The following is a 24,767-nucleotide window of genomic DNA, read 5'->3' as shown; positions in this document are numbered from 1 at the left end:
TTGCAAATTATTAACTTGATCCTTTTTAAAATGGATCAAATAAAGCTCAGGAGCAAAACCAACACTACTGATATTATTCGTGTTGGTTCTTTTCCTCATTTGAATTACTTGAATTGGAGAAAAACCTAACAAAGAATTTAATTCAGTTGTGATCTCATCCGGTGTCTGATCGCCGGTGAGACCACGAAGTACAACTTTAAAAGGACGATCACTTCTAGTGTCGTAAGTAAAAAAATGATGTTTTTTTATTATTCAAATAATTTAAAATTTTTTGAAAATCATTAAAAGATTCCGCCAAAATACGAGCTGTTCCCCTTCGACCGATCTGAAAAGAAATCTTCACATCCTTGACGGAAGTGACGATTTCTTTTCAAAAGGCATTGAAGTCAGGAATCGTGACCGTAATTGGTGGAACCTTTTCGTTTTTAAGAGTATAAGAAGAAGAAGGTTTCTTAGTACTCTTATCAGAATTAAATATGAATATTTCCTCATCACCGATGTTATGAAGGACATCGAATGAATTGGAAATTTCAACTTTTTTGGGCGATGGACCTGAATTAGGTTCGGCAATCCGTTTTCTTCCGGTCCTTGAACCGGCCGATGACTTCCCCATGCTGGAAAGAAAAGAGAAAATATGAATAAAAGAAAATAAAAATAATTTTAGCACTGAGAAGTGCTGATTGAAAAACAGGTAAGGAAAAAATAAATAATGTAAAAATGTTCCTGCAGGTACACAGCAACGATACGATGCTCCGGCGTACGTGTTGACGGCTCAACGGTACAGATGGAAGTGAGATTTTTTAGCTGAGCTTAATCTGATTAATCTGAATTGGTTCAGTAGAACGAGTCCTACATCGCCAATGGTAACTACTCCGTGATTGACCGAGCCCATCAATTTTGTTCAATGGCCAAAAGAATGGTACTTGGGATTAGTAGGTCATTCTCATTGTACAAAACCAATGCTCTCTCTTTGAACATCAATAACGGCGCCGGCCACGTCCTAGAAGTCAATAGATAGTTAGCAAAAATAGAGAAAGGGATGAAAGATAAAATTTTGCGCTTTAGGACCGAGGTCACGTCTGTATCCTAGCAAACAATTTTTTTTTGGGAATGTGTGTAAAAGTATACGATCAGGAAACAGTTTTGACAAGTGCATGGATCTTACAATTTTAACCTGTTTTTCTAATATCTACATACAACAAAGAAACACCTATATTAAACTGAAAAAATCACATTACTCTTGTTTCATAAGAAACGAGATCGTAATTAAATTTGTAGTGATGATACTGTGATAAAAACGCTAAGGTAAAAACGAATATTAGGGGCTTACTTTTTTATAATTTTTAACAGTATTTTGTAGTAAAGAAAGCTTAAATTGAAATATACTGAAAAACTAAGGTTGTCTACAATTTTTGTGCTTTATTACTAAACTTAGCCTCCAACTTTTCTGTCCACTTTAAAATATGGTTTTTGTTAACTTTGCTGAATAGCTTCCAAACCATCGAGTATTATATCAATACAAAATTCCATAGCTGAGCTATACATGTCTATAAAAAAAATAACACAACACACAACACACAACATTGATCCATTGATGACTAAGCACTTCCGACAATGTATTTTCAAAGACCAATCAATATTTCAATATTTACACTTAACGCTTACAAACTTCAAATCCACTCTATTACATCGTTTTTTAATGGTCTTCCGATGTAATTTTTGGTTGTTTTGCTATCTAGCAAAAAGTACAAAAAAAATGAAAAAACAAGGGCTTGTTTCGTGAATACCAAAACTATAAATTTTCAACAGTTTTGAAAATATCTTCAAACTATTAATAAATGAAAATCGTAACGAAGTTGTGTAGAGCCAGTTCTAGTTATTTTGAACGTTTTAGTTATTTTCCACTTGACCCGCTGCATCTTAAGGAAGGACAACATGAAACGAACTCACCAATGAGACAGGATTACAAGGATTCGTTACAGTAATTCCAAATCTTCCATTCCTGGGCCATCTGGGGTCGTTTCTGGAGAAATTCCAATCGAATCTTACAAAGCTTAAATATTCTTGATAAGCGGCACCTCCAAACTTGTTAAACAACGTTGTCTTTATACTGCTTCAAAAATTTCAAAATTGTGTTCAAATTTTTAAATTTTTCCAGAACCTCTGTCAACAACCTCTTTTTTCAACCACAGCCTCCTCCTCCTCTTCCATTGCCAATATTTTACACAATATACCACTAAAACTTTGATTTCAAAGTAGTCGATGATTCCTTTGAATCCAGCCACAGCATTTAAAAGACCCAAATACTAGTATTTCACTAGCTACTTGCTAGCATCCTCAGTGGGTTATCGACATCGATAACCCGTTGAGGATGCGTTTGTTAGGGCTTGTGATATAGCTCAGTTGGCAAGTCTGTTGTCTCCTGAGCCGATGTCCGCGGGTTCGAGCCCAAGAGTAAACATCGAACACAGTTGTACCGGATAAGTTTTTCAAAAACGATCCGCCAACTGCAACGTTGATAAAGTCGCGAATGCCATAATGATGCTAAAACGACTATAATCGAAACAAAAAAAACGCGTTTGTTAATTTCAAAATTCCATCCATCCAAACATTTATTTTTATGATTTCAGCTAGTAGAATTTTTCGGAGTATTTTTTAATTCTTAAATGTATAACGTATCAAACACAAAATTTGTTGCAACTTACCCCTTTTTCTTAGTAGGGTTGAAATCGCATGTTTTGATAAATTTAAAAATAACTGGTGAAACTAATAATTTTTTAAGTCAATATGATGTCCCATCAACCCTAAAACTTTTCATGTACAAACGGTACGATTATCTGTGGACATTGAGTTTTTAAAGTCATTGAAGTTGAAAAGTGTTGCCCCAGTTGACGGTAACGATTTTCCATTATTTGTAACGCTAAGAAATTTCTTCCAAAAGATTTCGTTTTCATTCCGATTTCCTCAAATAATAACAAAAATACAAAAACAAGAAAGTTTAAAAGAAAAACTTTTGCTTTCAAGAGCTCACAAAATTACACTGAAAATTCTTATTCGTTGTAAATTTGTGAAGGTTGAATTCGGCGCAGTGTGATTGTGCATTAGACAAATTATGGATTTCGATACTCTTCACATAAAAGGAAGCTTGAATCGTTCATTAAATTTTGTTCTATTTTTCCTATACGATAATTTCAATATGCGAAAGCCGGTTAAGTCATTCTATTGGAAGATTGAATACTGTCCTATGAAGATAATCTCCTTCGAAGATTGCTTCCGAATAACGAAAACGAAGGGCCGGTCAATGAACAGCGGTGAAGGGCCAGAGATGCGGTCTGTTCGAAATTCTGGAAAAGAAAATTTGGTTAAACCTACTTGTCAATATTACTTTCACTATTGTTTGAACCATACCAGTTACAGCAGCGGCAGTAGTTCCACTTTCAGTGACATCGATTCGTGCGTTTTGCTTGATGCCGGACACCTTCGAGGGAACATCACTGGTTGGGAAAGCATCCTCTAGAAAGATCGAATCCAAACCCATGCTTGATAGAATGTCTTCGGCATTTGTTTTCTGAACAATTGAGAACTTGGGCATGTGCAGGTAAAGGTGCCTTTGGTACTGGCTAAGTTTGCGATTAATTTGATCCAAAATTTGTTGATCGTTCAGAAGGTCCAAGGCAACCGAAATGGATTTTCCGGGCTCTGGCATAATTATCAGCATCGATAGATCTGTGCCGAAGGAATATTCTAGTTCTAAGACATTCAACCCTGCCACTGAGCAGAACGGAAAAAAGTTGTGATTGAACATCATGTCTACTTCGTGATCCCCATTTTCAAAGTGGAAAACTGACTTCCGAGTTTTTTCTCGAAAAAATGGCATATCCCAAGTGGCATTCATAGCTACGGCATTCAGCAGCATCATGACGTTATCTTGGGAGAAATCTTCCTGGGAGAAGAGATCCCGGATCATGAAGTTGGTAGCATTTTCCACCCATCGATTGGCAGAGTCGGCCAACTTTTGACTCTCATTAAAGTTCACCGATTCCACGGGCACTTGGAACTGATTTTCGAAAGTGCGCTGAAGCTCTGGTCGAATGGCGTAGACATTGGAGTGGTACATTTGGAAAACCATGCGCAGGGCGTCGTTGTTGAAGCTCGACTTGATTTTGTGGATATTTTTTCGAATCACCTCCGGCTCAACCGGAAGCTCCAGGACGCGTCCTAGTTCTGCAGCCACATCCGGCTGGGCCACTTCGTACATCATCGCCAGCAAAGTGTGAATCGCTATTGGCGATAGGATCGTATTCTGATTCGGATTAGCTCGATAGCAGTGGCGGAAAAAGTTCAACGTAAAATTGGTCTGAATGGCATCTGAAATTCAAAGCGTTTAAGGCTTATGTTTACAAATTTATCCGGAAAAATTTACCTTCAGTTAGAATTCCCATCACTTGGAAACACACGACGAGAAGCACCAGAATCTTCATCTTGTTCGGGAAGTGCTGAAAACTGTTGAACTGAAGGATTCAAGAATCTCAATACCGAACTGAGGCGACAGCTGTAGTGAATTATATATGTACAAATTGTTTACAGTGGGAATTTCTTAGATTAAATTGAAATTCTCCTCCAGATGGAAAAACTGAACGTTGTTATGATGCCCTTACAGTGTTTGTTAACAAAGCTAGATAGTAGCTGAATAGTTGTGTTGATTTAATGCATGGTTTCATTCAGGAAAAATGATGAAAAAGAGTTGGTTAAAAGGCGAACACGAAATTATTGCGACACCGAAAATGTCATGCCAATTTTCTTATAATGTTTAGAATCAAACCAAAATTTTTGGGTAGTTTTATACATATATTTACTTTAAAAACCAAAAGAAAAGGTGAGCATTGATTGTAAAATTGAGCGAATTTTTGCTTGATGCCCCCCAAATTTCATTAATATTTCTTTTCTATTCTCTCGGATGGGAATTTATTTGAATTTATTTGAAAGATATGTTCAAAACATAGAAATCTCCTTTAAGTATTCACTGGTAGTAAGCATAGTATCCGATGAACATGATCTCCTTGGTCGACTGTTTCCGAACGAGGTACACGAAAGGCCGATTTATTGGCACATCGATCGCTCCGGATCTGAACACCATTCGGGTTTCTAGCAAGACAAAGAAAAAACCATAAAAACACGTGGTTTAAAAACTACCTTGTTCAGAAAACTTACCCGTGACTACGGCAGCTGTCGTTCCTTGTTCGGTAACATCGATGCGGCCGTTTTGTTCGATGCTCGAAAGTCGATGGTTAGCCTCAAACGCATCATTCTGGAATACGGCACTGAGACCCATCTGCTGCAGGATATCGTTGGCCTTGGTCTTCTTGGTAATTGAAAACTTGGGCAGATGAACGCCCAAGGTCCAGTGCGAGGTAAGCTTCCGGTTTATTTCTTCATACACCGATGCATCCAAATGTTTGAGGGCCGATTCGAAGGGTTCCACTGAATTTGGCATGATGATCAGCATGGCCAAATTCGTGTGGGCTTCATAAGCTAACTCAACAGCTTCGAAATTTGTAAGTTTACAGTAATTAAAATTGCCCGTGGTTTCCATCATGTCAACAGAGTGATCTCCGTTTGTAAAATGAAAAACGTTCTTTTTAGTGTCCTGGGTGATAAATGGGATGTCCCAAGTTGCGTTCATAGTAAGTACATTGAGAAGCATCATGCTGTCCTGTTCGGAGAAATCATCAGCAGCGTAGAGGTTCTTTATCATCGATTTGGTCACCCTATCGACCCAAGCGTTTGCGGAGTCGGCCACCTGTTGACCTTGCTCGAAGTCGACGGCCTCTACCGGAATCTGGTACTTGTCCTGGAGCGATTGAGTCAGCAGAGGACGTTTGAGGCCATTGTATCGAGCATGGTACAACTTGAAGACCATACTGAGCGTCTCGCTCCTAGAACTGGCCAACAGGTCATTAACCTCACGTTCAACCTGCTGTTTGTTAGGGGCCAATCCCAAAACAGTTTGCAGCTCCTGGGCCACATTCGGTTGTGCCTGATGGTACATCGCTGCTAGAGACGTATGAATTCCAACGGGAGCCACGATCAGGTTCTCACCCGGATTATGCCGGTTGGTAAGACGCAGGAAGTCAAAGGAAAATTTCGTACGTGCTGCATCTGAGAATATGTTAAGAGTTAAACTAAGTTTGAATCATTCTAAGATGATAAAAATCAACCAACCGTTTGCGAGCAGTCCGATAACTTGGGCAAACAGAAACAACAACACTAGAGGCCTCATTTTACTGATACGTGGGTACACTGAACTGGGAACACTTTCCAACTGATAGCCTGGGTTTAGCTTTTATAGTGATCATAATCCTCTACATCACAGATCGTCATTTCAAACTACCCTGCAGTGATACTTCTCATGAAACAAAAATTCAAGAATCAAAGAAATGAAAAAATTTAAAATTTAAAACTAAATTTAGTTTGCTCGATGGCTGGGGTCAATGTGACTCAACTCCGCTTGGACGTAAATCACAGCAGCCTATTCGAAGGTTAATCCCATGTTAAGCAAGTCACAAAATTCAAACAAAAAAAAAATAACCACAATTGGTGATTTGCAATTTAAAACGATTCTAAGAAGGCCTTGCGATCAAAACGATGATATTAGGGACTCAAATGTCAAAACAAGTTGTAGTTTTCAAAAACATATGACATTTTTTGAGAATTTCGCAGTTAAATAAAACATTCAGTCAATTGAAATTGGAGAAAATGGTAAGAAAAAGTTACTTCTTGAATCGATTATACTGTTCGGAAGATGTTCATCATTTAAACTTACATTAATTTTTAGTTTTCCGGCAAAACAAATTGTAGTGTACTTGCAGCAGCTTGGAAAACTTATCCGGAGGAAAAAATGTTTAAAGTGCCGCTCTAAAACGGTAAAAGTTCTCGAGAAGGAGCGATTTGTCAATAAACGAATTGGAAAGATTTGTTTTTTAAAACAACTCTGGAACCGATTAGAAACTGCGTTGGCAAATGATGTTTTGTTTGTCTACGGAGTTAAAAAAAATTCTCGCATCGACCAGACAGAATCAACAACACAGTCAACGCGGTAATTTTAAATTATTTAGATACTGATTTGTTTTGGTTCAGGATTCGCACCATGTATGAAGTTGGAAACAACTGAATTGGAATCAATCAAAATTGTGAGTTGTTTTCATCTAGTGAGTTTCAAAGCCTGAAACTAATGCCGTTTTCGTTTTTCTCCACTAGCGCGGGGCAAAACTTTCTCTGAATAAACAAACAGAATCATCACCCGGGACGATGCAAATATATGGTTGCTATAGTCAACCCTATGCTAACCCCCAACACTGACAACTTCTACGGGTTGCAACCGCCTGCTTGAGGTTCAAACCTCGGGCAATTCTAGTGGACTTCTGAATTAATAAACGAAGACAAAGACAGCAGTTAGGGCAAAACTCGTGGATAGCTAGGTTGCCACTGCTAATAAACTAAAACACTATAAGTGAAGACGCACACTTTTTCAAGCAAAATAGATGAAAAAATCTCAGAACGTTTCGAAAACGGTTGAAAGCAAAAGTTATTGGTCTAACGGCGACGAGCAAAATTTCAAAATTGGTTTTATTTATTTGTAAATATTTATAAATTTTGATTCCCTCTAGGATGGTTTCCACCGCGGGCCAGCTTTTTGCCACAGGGTAAACCAGGACCGATTCCCGATCAGGAGGGAAAAACTATCAAATTATATCAAGATGAGATATTTTGAATTTAATTTTTTCCTATCTAAATGAGTTATTATTCAGTACTCGTAGGATGTTAAAATATCTCAAATTATATGAAAAAATCTATGCGATCATAGCTAAATTATATCAATTTTAGATATGCTTCTTTCAAGATTATATCTCATTCAGATAGCATAGCAGATAGCATATTGGACAGAACAAAACCTATAAAAATTATAACTTATCAAGATATGTGTTTCACCTTTACGACTATATTGAAAGTACGTGCGTTCCGGTCGCTGGTTCGTAGAGAAAGAGAACGCATTTCCCGCGATTCACACGCAGGCTACTTCGACGATTGCTAGCGGTAGCTATGGTAACTAAATGATTGCTATGGTTACAATGAGGGGAAAATGGGTAGTAGTGGGTTGCTATGGTTCCTTGGAAAGAAGCTCAGCCTACTGGGATTTATCAGAATCTTACATACTCCCCTCCCAACACTATTCCAGAACTGTAAAAGAACATTAGAAAGTAAATTTCTCATTGGTTTCAGATTATCTCTTTATGGATGTATCAATTTCATCGTTTATTATTTTTTGTCAAACCGTTACATGAATAAATTGATTTTTAAAGCTCGTTTGTAGGAAATGGGCATAGTTTTGAAATCGCTCGTTTTACTTCCCCTTTTGCAGTACGAAGTGTAGCAACTCTCACGTTACCGTCAGGTCCTGGGTACACTTGCACAACACGACCAGTTATCCATTCTAAAGGTGGCAAATTGTCTTCTTTTATTAGACACAAATCACCTTGCTTGAGATTAGTTTTGGATTTTGCACCCCGCTTTGTTCTTTGCTGTAGATTATTCAGGTATTCAGTTCTCCAACGCTTCCAAAATAACTGTAGACTTTTCTGAACTTCTCCGAATCGGGTTAGCTGATGTGGCTTAGCAGATGATAGATCAATTTCCGGTAGGTTACTTATAGGTTCACCTATAAGGAAATGTCCTGGCGTTAATGGATTTGGATCAGAGGGATCCGCGGACATTGGTGAGATTGGTCTTGAATTCAGAACGCCCTCAATTTGTTTCAGTAGAGTCAACATTTCTTCATAGGTCGGGATCGATGATCCGAGTACTCTTTTTATGTGATGTTTTACGCTCTTTATACCAGCTTCCCAAATGCCCCCGAAATTTGGGGACCGAGGGGGTATAAATTTGAACTCAACTCCTTCTGTCGAACAAAACATACTTATTTCGGGAGCAAGCTGATATTCCAATTCCTTAGCGTTCCTGGCGATTTCGTGACTAGCTCCTGTAAAATTGGTTGCATTATCGCAATAGATTACGGAACTTCGACCCCTTTGCCCAAAGAATCTCCGTAGAGCAGCAATGAAGGCAGCACTAGTAAGACTACTCACTAGTTCTAAATGAACAGCTCTAGTGCTGAAACAGATGAACAATGCAACGTAGACCTTTAAGAACTTCTTCGTTCTTATCAAATTCTCCTTGATAGTGAACGGTCCACCAAAATCAACACCGCAAGTTTTGAAAGTTCTTGCTTCATTGATTCTAGCTGCTGGCAACTGGCCCATGACTTGAGTTATTCCGATTGGTTTGTTTTTGAAGCAAGTTAAGCATTGGTGCACAACTTGTCGAGCTAGATTTTTTCCATGAATAGGCCAATATTTCATTCTCAAGGAGTAAAGAAGCCCTTGAGGTCCAATATGCAGATTTTTGAGATGGTAAAGTTTGGCAATCTGTTTTGATAGAACACATTTCGCTGGGAGAATTATTGGGTGTTTTTGGTCGAAAGTCACTCTTGCAGCTTGTATACGCCCTCCAACTCTAATGATGCCGTCACGATCAATGACTGGGTTTAAGGTTAATAAGGGACTTGAACGTGGGATAGCTTTATTGTTAAGCAATAATTCTCTTTCCAGCTTGAATGCTCGTTCTTGAGAAAATTGAATAAGTAAGATTTCAGCCTCCCTCAATTCTTGTAGAGCAAGAGTTCCGACACGTTTTACAATATTCTGTTTTTTGGTGTTGTAGACAAACCTTAAACAGTATGCAGTAATTCTCAGGGTTTTAGTGTAAGTCGAGAACCTCTCCAACAAAAAAGTCTCGCTTGATGGTTCCGCCTTTGCAGAAGGAGCCGTGATGTCTACGAGAAGTGTTCTTGGCATTGGAAGCCATGATTCGCCTGTTCCCTTCAGGAACTCAGGACCTGACCACCATAATGCACTGGATGCTAACTTTTTCGATGACACCCCTCTGGAGATGAGATCCGCAGGATTGTCTTTTGATCTCACATGATGCCAGCACGTAATAGTTGTTTTTTCCTGTATTGATGTTACCCTGTTCGCAATAAATGTTGGCCAAGCATGTGCTGGTTTGTTGATCCAGTCCAAAGTAACCATTGAGTCCGTCCAATAATAAATACCTTGAATCGGAAACAAAATAGTTTGCTTTATCTTGTGCATCAGATCTGCCAGTAACGATGCGGCTCTTAATTCCTTTCTTGGTATGGTATCGTCTTGATTCGTCTGCTTAGATTTTGCTGGTGAAACTCTAGACTTAGCGCAGAGTAGATGAGACAAAATGTTATTTCCGTTATCTACTCTGACGTAAATTGCAGCTCCGTAGCCCGGTTTGGCAGCGTCTGAGAACCCATGTAACTCAACTAAAACCCCTGCCGATGGCACATGTCTCGGAATACTAATGTGATTGATTTCATATATCTGTTTTTTAAACCAGTTCCATTTGTCCTCCAACTCCTTTGGAAGTGGTTGGTCCCAATCTAATTTCGATTCCCATAATTCCTGCATTAGCAGTTTTCCATTTATGATAATAGGTGAGAGGAGTCCTAACGGGTCAAACACCTTTTGTATTTCAGACAGTACCTGGCGTTTCGTAGCAGTCAAATTGTCGATCACTTGGTTACTAAAACTGAACTTATCAGCGTGAGAGTCCCAAAGTAGACCTAAAATTTTAGTGACAGGGATCACATTTTGTCCGGGCAAAAGGCTCTTTTCATTCGAACCCCACTTATGCAATTCAAATCCAGCAGTACTCAAGATGTGCATCAATTGTCGCTGCAACTGTTTTAGTTTATCAAGTTCATTATGTCCAGTTAGAAGATCATCCATATACACGTCCTCCATGATAACCTAATTAGAAAATTAGTAAATTTTTTAAAGCGTTTATTTATGCTTCCAAGTTACGAAATCTTACCCTTGATGCTTCGGGATGACTTTCTCTATTTTCTTCTGCTAATTGTTGCAGGCAACGAACTGCAGTGAATGATGCCGAACTAGTGCCATAAGTCACCGTCTTTAAACTGAATGTTTTGACCGGTTCATCTGGTGAGAATCTCCAATGTATCAACTGCAGCTGTCTATCGGCTTTGTCAATTTCGACCTGTCTAAACATTTTTTTGATATCTGCTGTTAATACAAACTTCGGACATCGAAATCTTATCAATATACAAAAAAGTTCTTGTTGTATGTTGGGACCAATCATCAAAGTGTCATTTAACGACATTCCGCTTGACGTAACAGCAGATCCATTGAACACTGTACGTAGTTTAGTTGTACTGCTTTCCGGGCGTATTACTGGGTGGTGAGGGAAATAAAACGTGGGTTTTGCAGGATCAATGTCTCTATCAGTTATTTCTTCCATATGGCCCATATCCAGATATTCCTTCATAAACGCACAGTAATCCAATTTGAGTTTAGGGTCTCTAAGGAATCGAACTTCCAATTTCAAAAATTGGCTTAGGGCTGTTTCCTTCGATGAACCCAATTTCTTAACATTCTCTTTTAAGGGTAGTCTAACAATGAATCTCCCATTAGATCCTCGCTTAGTAGTTTCTTTGAACAACTTTTCACATTCTAATTCTTCTTCTGTCCAATTATGATGCTTGATCAGTAAGACTTTCTCAATGTCGTAGTTGTCGCTTTTCATGGGTGCAAGTTTGCTAAGTGTACCGCCAACAACCCAGCCAAGCGAAGTGTTCTGAATTGACGGTAAATTTTGATGAATCTTGTCGTTACCTTTTTTGAGAATATCAAAGAAAATTGACACTCCTAATAATATGTCTACAGGACGACTTAAGAAAAATTCTGGATCTGCCAGATAATAATTGGACAAATTCCAACCATCTATGTCAATATATCGCGGGGGGGTCGGTCCGGTTATAGTTTCTGTAACGTATGCTGCAATTTTCTTCATGTAAACATTGTGTCGGGCGGCAATATAAATATCTGTTTTTGCTTTTATCGGTAGAGCTTGTTGTCCAAATCCAGCGATTTGAATAAACGTTCGTTCTGGTTTGACTCCTAAGAATTCAAGGAAGGATTTTGAGATGAAATTCGTTTGAGACCCCGAATCCAGGAGAGCTCTTCCAGTCACCCAACCTCTATCTTCTGTCATAATTCGAATAACAGCCGTTGGCAGTAAAGTTTCCCAAGATTTAGATAAATATTTTGAAGATGGATCTGTATTTATTAGATAATATAAGTTAGATTACAATTGTCAGCTACAATTAACGACTTTTATTACCTATTTGACGGTGATTCCCAAAGTCCCTTTGCTCACGATGAATGCTTGTGTTATTTTTGCGTCCACATTTGAGGCACCCCGAACTTCTGCAGGTATCTGCGGTGTGGTTGCTTCGCAGGCAGTTGAAACATAAGGCGTGTCGTTTTATCGTTTTGATTCTTGCGTCCAGGCCCATCGAAAGAAACTTGTTGCATCTGTTGAGGGAGTGATCTTCTTCACATACAAGGCAATTTTTACGTTTTTCTTGGTTCGACGTGAGCACCTTCAGTTCCATTCGGGGTTTCTTGTAGCAGGTAGTTGTTTCTGACACGACGTGACGTTTTTTCGGTAAAACTTCCAACATTTGACATCTTTTGGTAATGAACGCTTCCAGACTGTCATATGTCGGGGGAATTGTTCCAGAAGTAGTTGATTCCCACTCTCGTCGTGTAGCGTTATCCAACTTATTGGCCATGAGGTGGATAAGAACCGCATTCCATGCTTCCACTGGTTGCCCCATGATGCGTAGCGATCTCAAGTGTTTTCTTGCCTTGTCGAAAAGGTTTCTCAACGATTTAGCAGATTCCTCTCGTGTTGGTTCCAATTCGAACAGGTCCTTCATGTGTTTTTGAATCAGCAACTTTGTGTTGTTGTATCGTTCTTCCAGTAGCTCATATGCCACCACATAGTTGGCGGAAGTCGTTGGAAGCGAGTCTATGATATTCAGCGCGGGGCCTCTCAGCGACAGTTTTAGGTATTCAAATTTTTGAACGTCCGCGAGAGATGCTCGTCGGTGAACTAAGTTGTTAAATTTGTCGCTCCACTCAAGCCAATCTTCGATTTGGCCTGAAAATAACGGCAAATCGACGGTAGGTAGCCGGACCAAATCATGGCCGGAGTTTTGAGCGGCCTTATTACTTTCAATTGCTTTGTCAATTTCAGCTAAGCCGGTCACGTATTTGAATTCTGTATCCTCCCTGTTTTGGAATTCGTCAGTTGACCATTGCTCCAACCGACTTTGAGCTTGGTCGTATGCTTTGTAAGTATCTTGCAGCATGCTTCTTCGGGTTTTCAGCATGCTCACGTCTCCCTCATAGTGATGGATAGTATTCACTATGGACAAAATGCGGGTGGTCGCGTGGTTGCGGGCACCCATCGTCTTTTCAAGGTCTCCATCTTGAATGATGTAGACCGTTCCCGGCTGACTGATGGTTTCCTCGCTAGGCAAGAACACTTCTTCGTTGGAAGATTGAGATTCACGTTGCTCGTTTTCCATTTCCTGCCAATACAAATTTCACTTGTTAGTTCTTCTTCAAAACTCGGACTTGCTTTTTGGCTAGGCACTCCGAATTTCATTCTCTAGTCCATTTTCTTAATTTACGAATCGCCCTGCAACCGTGACAAGGCATCTAATTTATGGAATCGCTTCTACCATCATTCGAAGCATCTCTTCATCTTAAATTTTGAATCGCCCTTCAAAGTTGCAAAGGCATCTTGATTTTCCAATCGCTTCTACCACTTTGTGAAGCATCATCAATTTTTCACACTCGATAATCTATCACCTCAGAAACCATTGAGGCATCTTAATGTTGTATCGCCAAACCCTCATGTTAAGGCATCTCTTTTTTTTTTTTTTGATCAACTTAAATGCATTATTATTTCGCCAAAACTCTCGTGTTAAGGCATCTCTGAATATTCTCATTAAGATTATATGATTTGTAATAATTTGATAATTACCGTCTCGGTATCCGGTTCGATAGGACCACTTTTATGTTTCACCTTTACGACTATATTGAAAGTACGTGCGTTCCGGTCGCTGGTTCGTAGAGAAAGAGAACGCATTTCCCGCGATTCACACGCAGGCTACTTCGACGATTGCTAGCGGTAGCTATGGTAACTAAATGATTGCTATGGTTACAATGAGGGGAAAATGGGTAGTAGTGGGTTGCTATGGTTCCTTGGAAAGAAGCTCAGCCTACTGGGATTTATCAGAATCTTACAATATGAGTGCTTCGAGAAAAATTTCTAGTGGAATCCCGATCAGGAGAACATATCAAAATAATAACTCAAACGTATCTCACCAAGATATTTACATCTGATTCAGTTATAATTAAGTACTGCAAAATTTAGATTTTAAGTTTCTCCAATCTGAATTATATCTTATTCTGATTGACAGACTTGAATGAGGTTGAGATAATTTTCATTGATAAAGAATTTTTTCGGGTTGTTCCGAAATAAAATGATTATATCTTATTTTGATATATGTACAACTTTTTCTGAAACACGGACATCGAAGTCATCGGCCCAAACCGTACATTAATGAGTTTCGCTCAACAGATCCTTAAAATTGGATCCAACTTTTGGGAAACCAAAAATGGAGCATGGTGTTGACATATAATATGGTTTATTGACATTCCACTAGAAATTTTTTCTCAAAGCACTCATATCTTGATAAGTTATAATTTTGATAGGTTTTGTTCTGCCCAATATCAAACTATGCCATCTGAACGAGATATAATCTTGAAAGGAGCATATCTAAAATTGATATAATTTAGCTATGATCGTATAGATTTTTTGATATAATTTCAGATATTTTAACATCCTACGAGTACTGAATAATAACTCATTTAGATAGGAAAAAATTAGTATCAAAATATCTCATCTTGATATAATTTAGTTTTTCCCTTCTGATCGGGATGTCAACCCGATCAGGAGAGCATATCAAAATGATAACTCAAACGTATCTCACCAAGATATTTACATCTGATTCAATTATAATTAAGTACTGAAAAATTTAGATTTTAAGTTTCTCCAATCTGAATTATATCTCATTCTGATTGACAGACTTGAATGGGTTTGAGATAATTTTCAATGATAAAGAATTTTTTCGGGTTGTCTCAAAATAAAATGATTATATCTTATTTTGATATATGTACAACTTTTTCTGAAACACGAACATCGAAGTCAACGGCCCAAGCCGTACATTAATGAGTTTCGCTCAACAGATCCTTAATATTGGATCCAATATTTGGGAAACCAAAAATGGAACATGGTTTTAGCAAATAATATGGTTTATTGACATTCCACTAGTAACTTTTCTCGAAGCACTCATATCTTGATAAGTTATAATTTTGATAGGTTTTGTTCTGCCCAATATCAAACTATGCTATCTGAACGAGATATAATCTTGAAAGGAACATATCTCAAATTGATATAGTTTAGCTATGATCGTATAGATTTTTTGATATACATAATTTGAGATATTTTAACATCCTACGAGTACTGAATAATAAATCATTTAGATAGGAAAAAATTAGTACCAAAATATCTCATCTTGATATAATTTAGTTTTTCCCTCCTGATCGGGAATAAACCACATTATATGCTAAAACCATGCTCCATTTTTGGTTTCCCGAAAATGGGATTAAATTTTATAAATCAGTTGAGCGAAACTCATTAGTGTACGGTTTGGGCCCTTGACTTCGATGTCCGTGCCCGATCAGAAGAGAAAAACTAAATTATATCAAGATGAGATATTTTGATATTCAATTTTTTCCTATCTGGATGAGTTATAATTTAGTACTCGTAGGATGTTAAAATATCTCAAATTATATCAAAAAATCTATACGATCATAGCTAAATTATATCAGTTTTTGATATGCTCCTATCAAGATTATATCTCGTTCAGATAGCATAGTTTGATATTGGACAGAACAAATTATATCAAAATTATAACTTATCAAGATATCAGTGCTTCGAGAAAATTTTCTAGTGGAAGTTCAATAAACCACATTATTTGATAAAACCATGCCCCATTTTTAGTTCCCCAAAAATTTGATTCAATTTTTGAATCTGTTGAGCGAAACTCGTTAATGTAAGGTTTGAGCCGTTGACTTCGATGTCCGTGTTTCAGAAAAAGTTGAACGTATATCAAAATAAGATATAATCATTTTATTTTAGCACAAGCCGAAAAAAAATCTTGATCAGTGAATATGAGCTCAACCCCATTCATGTTTGTCAATCAGAATAAGATATAATTCAGATTGGAGAAACTTAAAATTGAAAATTTTGAGTTCTTAATTATAACTGTATCAGATGTAAATATCTCGGTGAGATAGGTTTGAGTAATTATTTTGATATGCACTCCTGATCGGGTGTTTCAAAAAAAGTTGCACATATATCAAAATAAGATATAATCATTTTATTTTAGGACAATCCGAAAAAAATCTTGATCATTGAAAATGAGCTCAGCCCCATTCAAGTCTAAGATTTAATTCAGATTGGAGAAACTTCAAATCGAAAATTTAGATTACTTAATAATAACTGAATCAGATGTAAATATCTTGGTGAAATACGTTTGAGTTATTATTTTGATATGCTCTCCTGATCGGGTTATTATCGGTAATATTTGTAACCCCTCGAACAGCAGGAAGTGCTGGCTGCTGAATATAAGCAGAACCAATATGCTGTGCTGGGACTGAAGAAAATGAGGTTAGTTATTGCGGGACGTCTAATAGAAAATGTTAATTTTAAATGATTTGTTTTTCAATTGCAGTTTCTTTTCGACCGATGACGATATTAAGAGAACGTACCGGATCGTTGGGATCGGATTACGGAATGCATGCCTAACCGGAGCAAAAAGAAGTGTCTCAAGCGGTTCAAAAGATGGTGGATCTGATGAACGTCAAAACAGAAGCACAGATAACGTTCGCATCGAAGTAAAAGTGAAGCAATCAAATCACCTTTCTCATCCTGCGTGAGACTAATTTCTTGGATTTTCTGTTTTTTTGGATACGAAATTGAAGTTTAAAAAAAATAAATAATATAAAACGTGACCACACACTACAACGTTGTATTTCTCATTAAAAATTCAAAATTCAATTCGAAACTGCTGTATAATTCCATAAAAGGTTGAGTTATTTTCGTTCTCCCGAGCAAGCCTGAACAAAAACAACTCAGAATGCGCGAAAACCCCGCCCATATGAAAATGAGCATTTTTCCAATTTTGGCAAATCCTGAATTGTTTTCCTTCAAACCTGAGTCATGGAGAGTTAGAGTGAATAGTAGGCATGTCAAACTGGCCTTTTGGAAGCTGCATGCAACCCAACAATAAAATTTTGTTTAGTCTATATAATTATTCAGAGCTACGTTCGGCCCGCTTGGCTACCTGAAAAATTTTCAAATTTGTTCTGAGTCATTAAGAGTTTATATTGTGGTTAAATTGTTAATAAACGGACAAATTTACCGTATATTTACTTTTACATTGTTTAAATTTTCATGAAAATTATCAGTAGGTACATACCCAATCAATACGGGTCATTGTTGAGAGAAAAATTTCGCGCGTAGGGCTGCGATCAATGCCATAAATTCGGGTTTTAACTCTAAACGTGCATCAGTCCAGTCAGCTGCATGCACCGATTGCATATATACAATTACAAATATGTGCATATTATATGAAAAAAAAACCATCCATCTACACAAGTAGGCCTGGAAAAAATTTGCACCATCACGAAAAAACAGTCATTATGAAGAAGGACTGCTGGTGCTCCGTGAGAAGGAGGTGCTCCGATTGTGCGAAGTGATTCGAGTTGATCCGTTCAGGAGTAAGTGACGGTTTGCTTTTTGGGATTTCCTTTTTTAATGATAGCTCTTTTTCCAGCTGGTTACGATCATAACAAACAATCCACCACCATCGATCTCAACGCCGTACGGCTCTGCTTCCAAGTGTTTTTGGAGGGCCAAAAGCGGGGTCAAGAAAGTCATGTGGGATTTGGTAATTCCGGTGGCCGGTGGCGAAGAGATTATTCAGCTGTACGAGAAGGTCGCCAAGGAGGACATCTCCTTACGGTTCTACAAGGAACAGCACGGCCAAATCGTTTCTGAAGATGTCGGCGAATCCCAGCATACCATCGTGCACAATTTGCTTCCGAACCCCCCGGTACCGCTGGAAAAGGCTCCCGGTCCAGATGGTATCCCGAACATTGCAGTTAAGGCCGTGATTATGGAATTTCCCGAAATGTTCCGATCGTTACTGAAAATTTGTATTGAGGAAAGGATGTTTCCAGAGGTTTGGAAAAGGCAGAAGCTGGCTCTGCTACCCAAACCAGGAAAGCTTTTGGGGAACCCATCGGCATACAGGCCAATATGCCTGCTGGATACTGTTGGAAAGGTTCTGGAAAAGGTGATCTTGAATCGTATCCATGGGTACACCGAGAGCGAAGACGGATTGTCCAACAATCAATTCGGCTTTCGAAAAGAGCGAAGCACAGTCGACGCCATTCGAACTGTCATCGAAACGGCTGATAAAGCCAACCTCAAGAAGAGAATAGGGGATCGTTTTTGTGCGGTAGTAACATTGGACGTGCGCAACGCCTTCAATACATGACGAGCGAAGGATTTCAGGAAATGAATGTTACAGCTGGAGTACCGTAAGGGTCGATACTGGGTCCGGGCCTGTGGAATATTACGTACGATGAGGTGCTGACATTAAGCCTGCCAGAGGGAGTAAAGTTGGTTGGTTTCGCGGACAACGTCGTGCTACTAGCGACGAGTTACTCAACAGAAATCGTCCAGCTAAGCATTCATTGGCTCTAGGCAGAGGCTCCAAGAGTTTGCAGTTGGTTCACCACAAAACCGAGATGGTCCGGATATCAAACCTGATTTCTCCGCAAAGAGGCAGGATGACAGTTAGATCATGCCAACTGGCAGCAGCTGTGGGACAGCTCAGAAAGAGGAAGGTGGACCCATCGTTTGATCCCAAATATCCAGGAGTGGATGGAGAAAAAAAAACACGGAGAAGTGGATTTCTACACGACGCAATTCCTGACTGGTCATGGATGCTTCATGATGTACCACAGGTTCGGACATGTGGCCTCGCCGGTCTGCCTAACATGCGGTGACGAACCCCGACACCCGAACACGTGTTTTCTATTGTCCATGATTTGAAGAGGAACGTGCCAACATATTCGCCGCCTGCAGACCAGACACGACAGCGGACAACATGTTACAGAAGATGTGATAATGAACTATGTTAAACAATCAGCGTAGCCGATCGGACAACGACGCGAAGATGATCTCGGCTGGTCAGGATGATATTTTATTTAAATACTAGCTGACCCGTTGTGCTTCGCTACACCTTCCAGGAATAAATGTAATTTGTAAAAATTTATTAAAATTTAGATTTTAGAGAGCATTGTTTTAAATCAAACCTCATCATATTTCAGAACCAACAACTTTGAAATGAGAGCTGCAGCTGCAGTTCTGAATAGCAATTCAAAGATGGTATATATTATTTACTGATCTCTAAACTCTTTTTTCAAGATCTGAAATTTGTACTCTGTACCCAAAAAAACCTTTTTAAATATAGTCCCTTCTTTGAAAAGCTCTTTATCTTAAATTTACATGGGAGCTCTCCCATCTTTTTCAATTTTGTCCCCCACTGCTTGAAGAAGGTAGGCAAATTTAACCGGCTCGATACCCAAACAGCACTTATCATGTTAATGAAAAATATATTAAATAAGTTATGTATTAAATACAGTGCAAATTTCTTTTTTTTTTAAATAAATTTACTACGGTAAACATATAAATATTTAAAAAAAATATCAGTCACTAAATAAGTTCTCAGCGTTTTTTTTTATTTTCTCTTTGAAAGTCAAATATACAAAAATGAAGGCAAAAACAAATTTCTAAGTTTACATTTGTCCCGTATATTGGGGCAAGTGTCAATGCAAAGCTTATTTACAGATGCGTCAGAGTAATGGCTTTAAAATGGATTAAATACGGATTCCTGTTTTTTGTTCTATCAAATTTCACTGATATATCTGCAGTATTTCTGCAATATAAATTTATGTTTGTTACTCCACTTTTAACGAATGCTGTTTAAAGGGAATGACCTTCATTTACAAAGACATTTAAGAATTTTCAATATCCGCTTTCAACATTCGGAATACCCTTTGTGGTCTTTCCAACATATTGAATCATTTTGAAGATGAATTTCTTAAAAGTTCGACGTTTGCCCTTGCCCCACCGTGTAAGTCGACAGAAGGGAATATTGTTTTTAACACTTTAAGGGTAAACTAAAAATTTCTCTTAAAAATTTTGCGTCCAGTTGAATATCAGTTCTAAAGTCTCGCTTTTCAAAAACGAAGCGGATCAAAAGTCTATTTTATGCAGCCATGTAATACAAAAACACTTTTCATGTTAAGTACGTATTTGAATTGGTATGTAAGCAAAAAGTACGATGGTTTTTTCAGAATTATTTAAAATAAAAAGCACCCATTTTCATTTCTAAATTCGTTTCAGTTGTGTATTTGGGCCGAAGTAACAATTTCTAGAAGAAAACATAATTTTTAATTTTTTTTAACAGAAAAAGTTGAACGTTTGAACATGTTCTAATGTTCCTTGAATGAAAAGTCGAATGCTACCTACATTAACACGAACTAAATAGGGAAGTATTTTAGCAAATCTTTCAATTGGTTTTGATTCGATTGATAAAATACCAATCCGTGTCACATATAGGCGTCATTTATTACTACGTGCTGTGTACAAATCAAATAAGCAAGAAAATACCCATCTAGGTTGCATATCGCCCCACGTGTTTGAGAAACAGGCGCCTTAAATTTTCCAGCAATCAATGAACAGTGTGCTTTGGTTACTATCCTCTTGCGTCGACGTTTGCTCGCCCATGGAGACGAAAAACAAACCCCAGGTTGAGAAATACGCGCCAAAATATTCCTACTGATCAGTATGCTATGCCTGGGTTACTTTCCTTTTGCGACGCCTCGACCAGAGAGACGGAAAAATAAACCGCCCAAAGGAAAAAAAATCTCAAGAAAATGGATGTCATGACTTTAATTTGTTCCGAAAAACTACAAATTTTGTATGGAAGCCTCTCCTTCCTTAAGTCGGATAGAGTTTTGACTATTACAGAAACCATCCCCGGCCTCAAAAACCCTCAGATGCCAGTTTTGACGATGATCGGTTCAGTAGTTTCCGAGTCTATAGGGAACAGACAGACAGACAAACATTCATTTTTATATATATAGATGAACTTCTAAGCGAGTGTTGCAAGAGTAGCGCGTATGCGTGAATTAGACCCCCTTCCGAAGTACTTCTTTAGGGTAGTTACCAGTTTGGGAAGTGGTCTGAGGCCCCAAATGGAGTTTAGGGCGTATGTAATATACGGATGAGTATATAACGAGTCACCATTTTCCACTAGAAAACAATGGGACGGCAAGTAGGATTCCTACTAATCTTTCTAGTGGTCCTACTAATATTTTGCGTCAAATACTTTCTATTGAATCGTGCCTGCGACCTTTTAGATTATGATAAATATTTATACAACCCGGGCATCCTCAACACCTCATTAAGCGACCCATTAACCCCTTGATTTTGATATGCATCCACCAAATTGATCTCTTCCAAAATAGCTCCACTTTGGTTTGCCTCCAAATTGATCAAAATTAAATTTGCTAAGAAAAAAATATAAAACATGCCTAATTATATTTACTAATGCGAAAAACAGCAGATTTTCTTACAAGATTCTGCAATTATTATTTTCAGAAACTTGAAAGTTTCCACAAAAACCTTAATTTTTAAAACAACTCACTGCCGTGTTGAAAAACTGCTTATCAACACCCTTTTGTTAGTTCTATTATTGACAACCAGTTGGTGTGGCATGTGAAATAGCTTTGCTGCAAATCGCCAATATCAAACTGTAGTTTTCTCTATAAATAGCCTCGAACTTCCATAATTTATTGGTAAACTAAGCATCATATGAGACAGACTCCATAGACAGCTTTCTCTTAAACATGATCATTCTCTTTTCGACTTAATTTGATTGATGTCACTGTTGGAAGCAACCATTTTAAGAACATTCCCTGTTGACAAGAATTTTTCTCACATTTTTTTTTTAATCGAACACAAACACTGACGTTTCCTCGAAGAGAATCCATTATCTTAACTCTTAACATCTTTCGAAGATATGATGGCTAGCATCTTACAAATGCTAACACCACCAACCCATAGAAAGTGTACTACGTATACCGGGGACCGGGATTCAATCTCATGCCCTCTGGCTTAGAAGACTTGAAGTTTTTGCTCTATGCCACGGACTCCGGCAATTTTTATCGTTATTTTGATCACTTTAAAGAATTCAACAAGTTAGGTGTGGATGGCGATGATTTGAAATTCGAGTAAATGTCTGACACGATGACCCATTTGCTTGGAATTCATTTGCCCTACTGTAGGCAAAATTTTAAAATTGCTAAATTGGCCTACTGCTACATGCACTGCTGTAAATGGAAGAATAAAGGGGTAGTTGTTAGAGAAAGTGAATCAGAATTGGCTGAAGAAGATCAATTTTACTGGTAATTTATTTTTATATAAATTCATATCGCACTCAATATTGTACTCACTATCCGGATGAATAACTTACTTTTCATCAATTCATTGGAACAGTAAAAGTCCGATGAGTTGAGTTGAGTTTACTATCTGTAGTTATAATCGCTGACAAACAAAGTTGCAACAAAGCCAGCTGCGTTGTTTTGGCATATCATTTTATTTGCTTAGTTAATGGTAAAAAATAGTTTTTCCATGCTCATGAGCTCCTTTGATTAAAAAAAAGGTTGTTGCATTTGATGTTTTTATTTTAAATACTAACAATTTTCATAATTGTCAACAAAAAATCATTTCCAGTATTATCTTTTTTTGTTGATTGAACTAACATCTAAACTAGGATTGTTCGATCGTCAAGAAAATATCGATCTCCTAGATCAATGCACAGTGGTCCAAAAGGGCCTAAAATGGAACTTTTTTCCTGGTGCCTTTGTCTTTCATTTTAGCTATTAGATGGCTTCAGAACATTTACTAGTAAAATTATTTCCCATAACATGAAAGTATCAAAAGTTAGCCACAGCCTGCTACGATAAAAACACTAACTTTTTTGTTTGAAGATATAGAGACCAAATTTGTTCTACAAAGTTGTAGATGTCATCAAAATATGAAACTTTGCTGAAGTAATAAGAGCTCTATCTCTATTCAGTGCCGAGTTATAAAGGTTTTAGTTTAAAACATACTTAAAATTTGTTTTTTGTACTTAACTATTGTAAATTTTAAACTTACATAAATATGATGTTCACAACATTTATTGCGATACTCAATACGCACATTTTGCACTAGATCCTAAGTCTCTACGACCTTGTCTTCAGAAGTTATCGCAATTTCAAGTTTTATTTTTCCTTAATTTCAAGAATTTCTAGGGTAAAATGGGGCAAGTGGATCCATATACTAAATACCACATTTTGAAGTATGATTCAAGTTCTACAAACTCAGCCAGAAACTACTTGTCTCCACGCGCCCGTTTTTGAGAACGGTCGGCATAAATTTGTTGAATTCTTAGATTTTAACGAGAAAATAGAGTTTTATTGTCATCGTTGAAATAAAAACATGTTTAAAATGCACATAACTTTATCAGTTTTCAACCGAAATCATCAAATAGCACATCAAAACGCATTGAAATTTTATCACCTTTTCAAATTTAATATTAAAAAAAAATAACCAAAAACATTTCCAGTTAAAATCGTAAAAACGCTTTAAAAATTGTTTAATGGTACAAACGGTATCATCAAATATTCCCTTAAAAATACCATTCAATAGCTCGCTTGATGTTGCAACTTTCATTCGAAGACACCAAAACAGAAAATTCATTCCTTGAGCAGATATGACAGAATTATTAACAATCAATCTCTATTTTCTCGTTAAAATCTAAGAATTCAACAAATTGATGCCGACCGTACTCAAAATCGGGCGCGTGGAGACAAGTAGTTTCTGGCTAAGTTTGTAGAACTTGAATCATACTTCAAAATGTGGTATTTAGTATATGGATCCACTTGCCCCATTTTACCCTAGAAATTCTTGAAATTAAGGAAAAATAAAAATTAAAATTGCGATAACTTCTGAAGACAAGGTCGTAGAGACTTAGGATCTAGTGCAAAATGTGCGTATTGTTGTCAACATCATATTTATGTAAGTTCAAAATTTACAATAGTTAAGTACAAAAAACAAATTTTTAGTATGTTTTAAACTAAAACCTTTATAACTCGGCACTGAATAGAGATAGAGCTCTTATTACTTCAGCAAAGTTTCATATTTTGATGACATCTACAACTTTGTAGAACAAATTTGGTCTCTATCTTTTCAAACAAAAAAGTTAGTGTTTTTATTTTTATCGTAGCAGGCTGTGACTAATTTTTGATACTTTAACGTTATGGGAAACAATCTTACTAGTAAATGTTCTGAAGACAACTTATAGCTAAAATGATAGACAAAAGCACCAGGAAAAAAGTTCCATTTCAGACCCTTTTGGACCACTGTGCAATGGTCGGCAACCTTTTAAGTCGAAAGAGCCAAAATATCGAATTTGATCAAATTTTTAAGTTTGAAAAGCCGCATTAGTTTTTCAGTGGAAAGCACATGTATGAGTAAATATTTTAATGAAAGTC

General features: G+C 37.5%; 3 protein-coding genes across 3 annotated transcripts; all 3 read right to left on the bottom strand.

Annotated features, from left to right (window-relative positions):
• Window positions 1-2,797: 2,797 nt before the first annotated feature.
• On the bottom strand, window positions 2,798-4,562 carry LOC129756830 (neuroserpin-like). Its single transcript, XM_055753859.1, has 3 exons — window positions 4,424-4,562; window positions 3,409-4,368; window positions 2,798-3,344 (listed from the first exon to the last, which is right to left on the bottom strand). Exons 1-3 carry the CDS (start codon window positions 4,479-4,481, stop codon window positions 3,220-3,222), a joined length of 1,143 nt encoding a protein of 380 aa, XP_055609834.1. The 5' UTR covers window positions 4,482-4,562; the 3' UTR covers window positions 2,798-3,219.
• Window positions 4,563-4,888: 326 nt separating this feature from the next.
• LOC129757307 (leukocyte elastase inhibitor-like) lies at window positions 4,889-6,354 on the bottom strand. The gene is made up of 3 exons (XM_055754487.1): window positions 6,223-6,354; window positions 5,212-6,159; window positions 4,889-5,145 (listed from the first exon to the last, which is right to left on the bottom strand). The coding sequence occupies exons 1-3, from the start codon at window positions 6,278-6,280 to the stop codon at window positions 5,021-5,023; spliced, it is 1,131 nt and encodes a 376-aa protein (XP_055610462.1). The 5' UTR covers window positions 6,281-6,354; the 3' UTR covers window positions 4,889-5,020.
• A 1,630-nt stretch (window positions 6,355-7,984) lies between these two features.
• Window positions 7,985-13,543, bottom strand: LOC129753684 (uncharacterized). Its single transcript, XM_055749529.1, has 5 exons — window positions 12,289-13,543; window positions 12,144-12,224; window positions 11,886-12,065; window positions 10,960-11,780; window positions 7,985-10,895 (listed from the first exon to the last, which is right to left on the bottom strand). The coding sequence occupies exons 1-5, from the start codon at window positions 13,541-13,543 to the stop codon at window positions 8,355-8,357; spliced, it is 4,878 nt and encodes a 1,625-aa protein (XP_055605504.1). The 3' UTR covers window positions 7,985-8,354.
• Between the last annotated feature and the right edge of the window lie 11,224 nt (window positions 13,544-24,767).

Source organism: Uranotaenia lowii, chromosome 3 (assembly GCF_029784155.1).
Source record: "Uranotaenia lowii strain MFRU-FL chromosome 3, ASM2978415v1, whole genome shotgun sequence".
Classification (NCBI taxonomy): Eukaryota; Metazoa; Arthropoda; class Insecta; order Diptera; family Culicidae; genus Uranotaenia; species Uranotaenia lowii.
This window is presented reverse-complemented; position numbering and strand designations above follow the sequence as displayed.

What these genes read in the sequence shown, in the direction of transcription:
- LOC129756830 (XM_055753859.1), bottom strand. Translation starts at nt 4,481, where the DNA reads ATGAAGATTCTGGTGCTTCTCGTCGTGTGTTTCCAAGTGATGGGAATT. An exon ending in GATGGGAATTCTAACTGAAG is followed by an intron (nt 4,369 to 4,423) that starts GTAAATTTTTCC and finishes TTTGAATTTCAG; the next exon opens with ATGCCATTCAGACCAATTTT. An exon ending in TACTGCCGCTGCTGTAACTG is followed by an intron (nt 3,345 to 3,408) that starts GTATGGTTCAAA and finishes TTTCTTTTCCAG; the next exon opens with AATTTCGAACAGACCGCATC.
- LOC129757307 (XM_055754487.1), bottom strand. Translation starts at nt 6,280, where the DNA reads ATGAGGCCTCTAGTGTTGTTGTTTCTGTTTGCCCAAGTTATCGGACTG. An exon ending in TATCGGACTGCTCGCAAACG is followed by an intron (nt 6,160 to 6,222) that starts GTTGGTTGATTT and finishes ACATATTCTCAG; the next exon opens with ATGCAGCACGTACGAAATTT. An exon ending in GACAGCTGCCGTAGTCACGG is followed by an intron (nt 5,146 to 5,211) that starts GTAAGTTTTCTG and finishes TTGTCTTGCTAG; the next exon opens with AAACCCGAATGGTGTTCAGA.
- LOC129753684 (XM_055749529.1), bottom strand. Translation starts at nt 13,543, where the DNA reads ATGGAAAACGAGCAACGTGAATCTCAATCTTCCAACGAAGAAGTGTTC. An exon ending in AATTATGACAGAAGATAGAG is followed by an intron (nt 12,066 to 12,143) that starts GTTGGGTGACTG and finishes TTGAATTCTTAG; the next exon opens with GAGTCAAACCAGAACGAACG. An exon ending in GTCATCCCGAAGCATCAAGG is followed by an intron (nt 10,896 to 10,959) that starts GTAAGATTTCGT and finishes TTTTCTAATTAG; the next exon opens with GTTATCATGGAGGACGTGTA.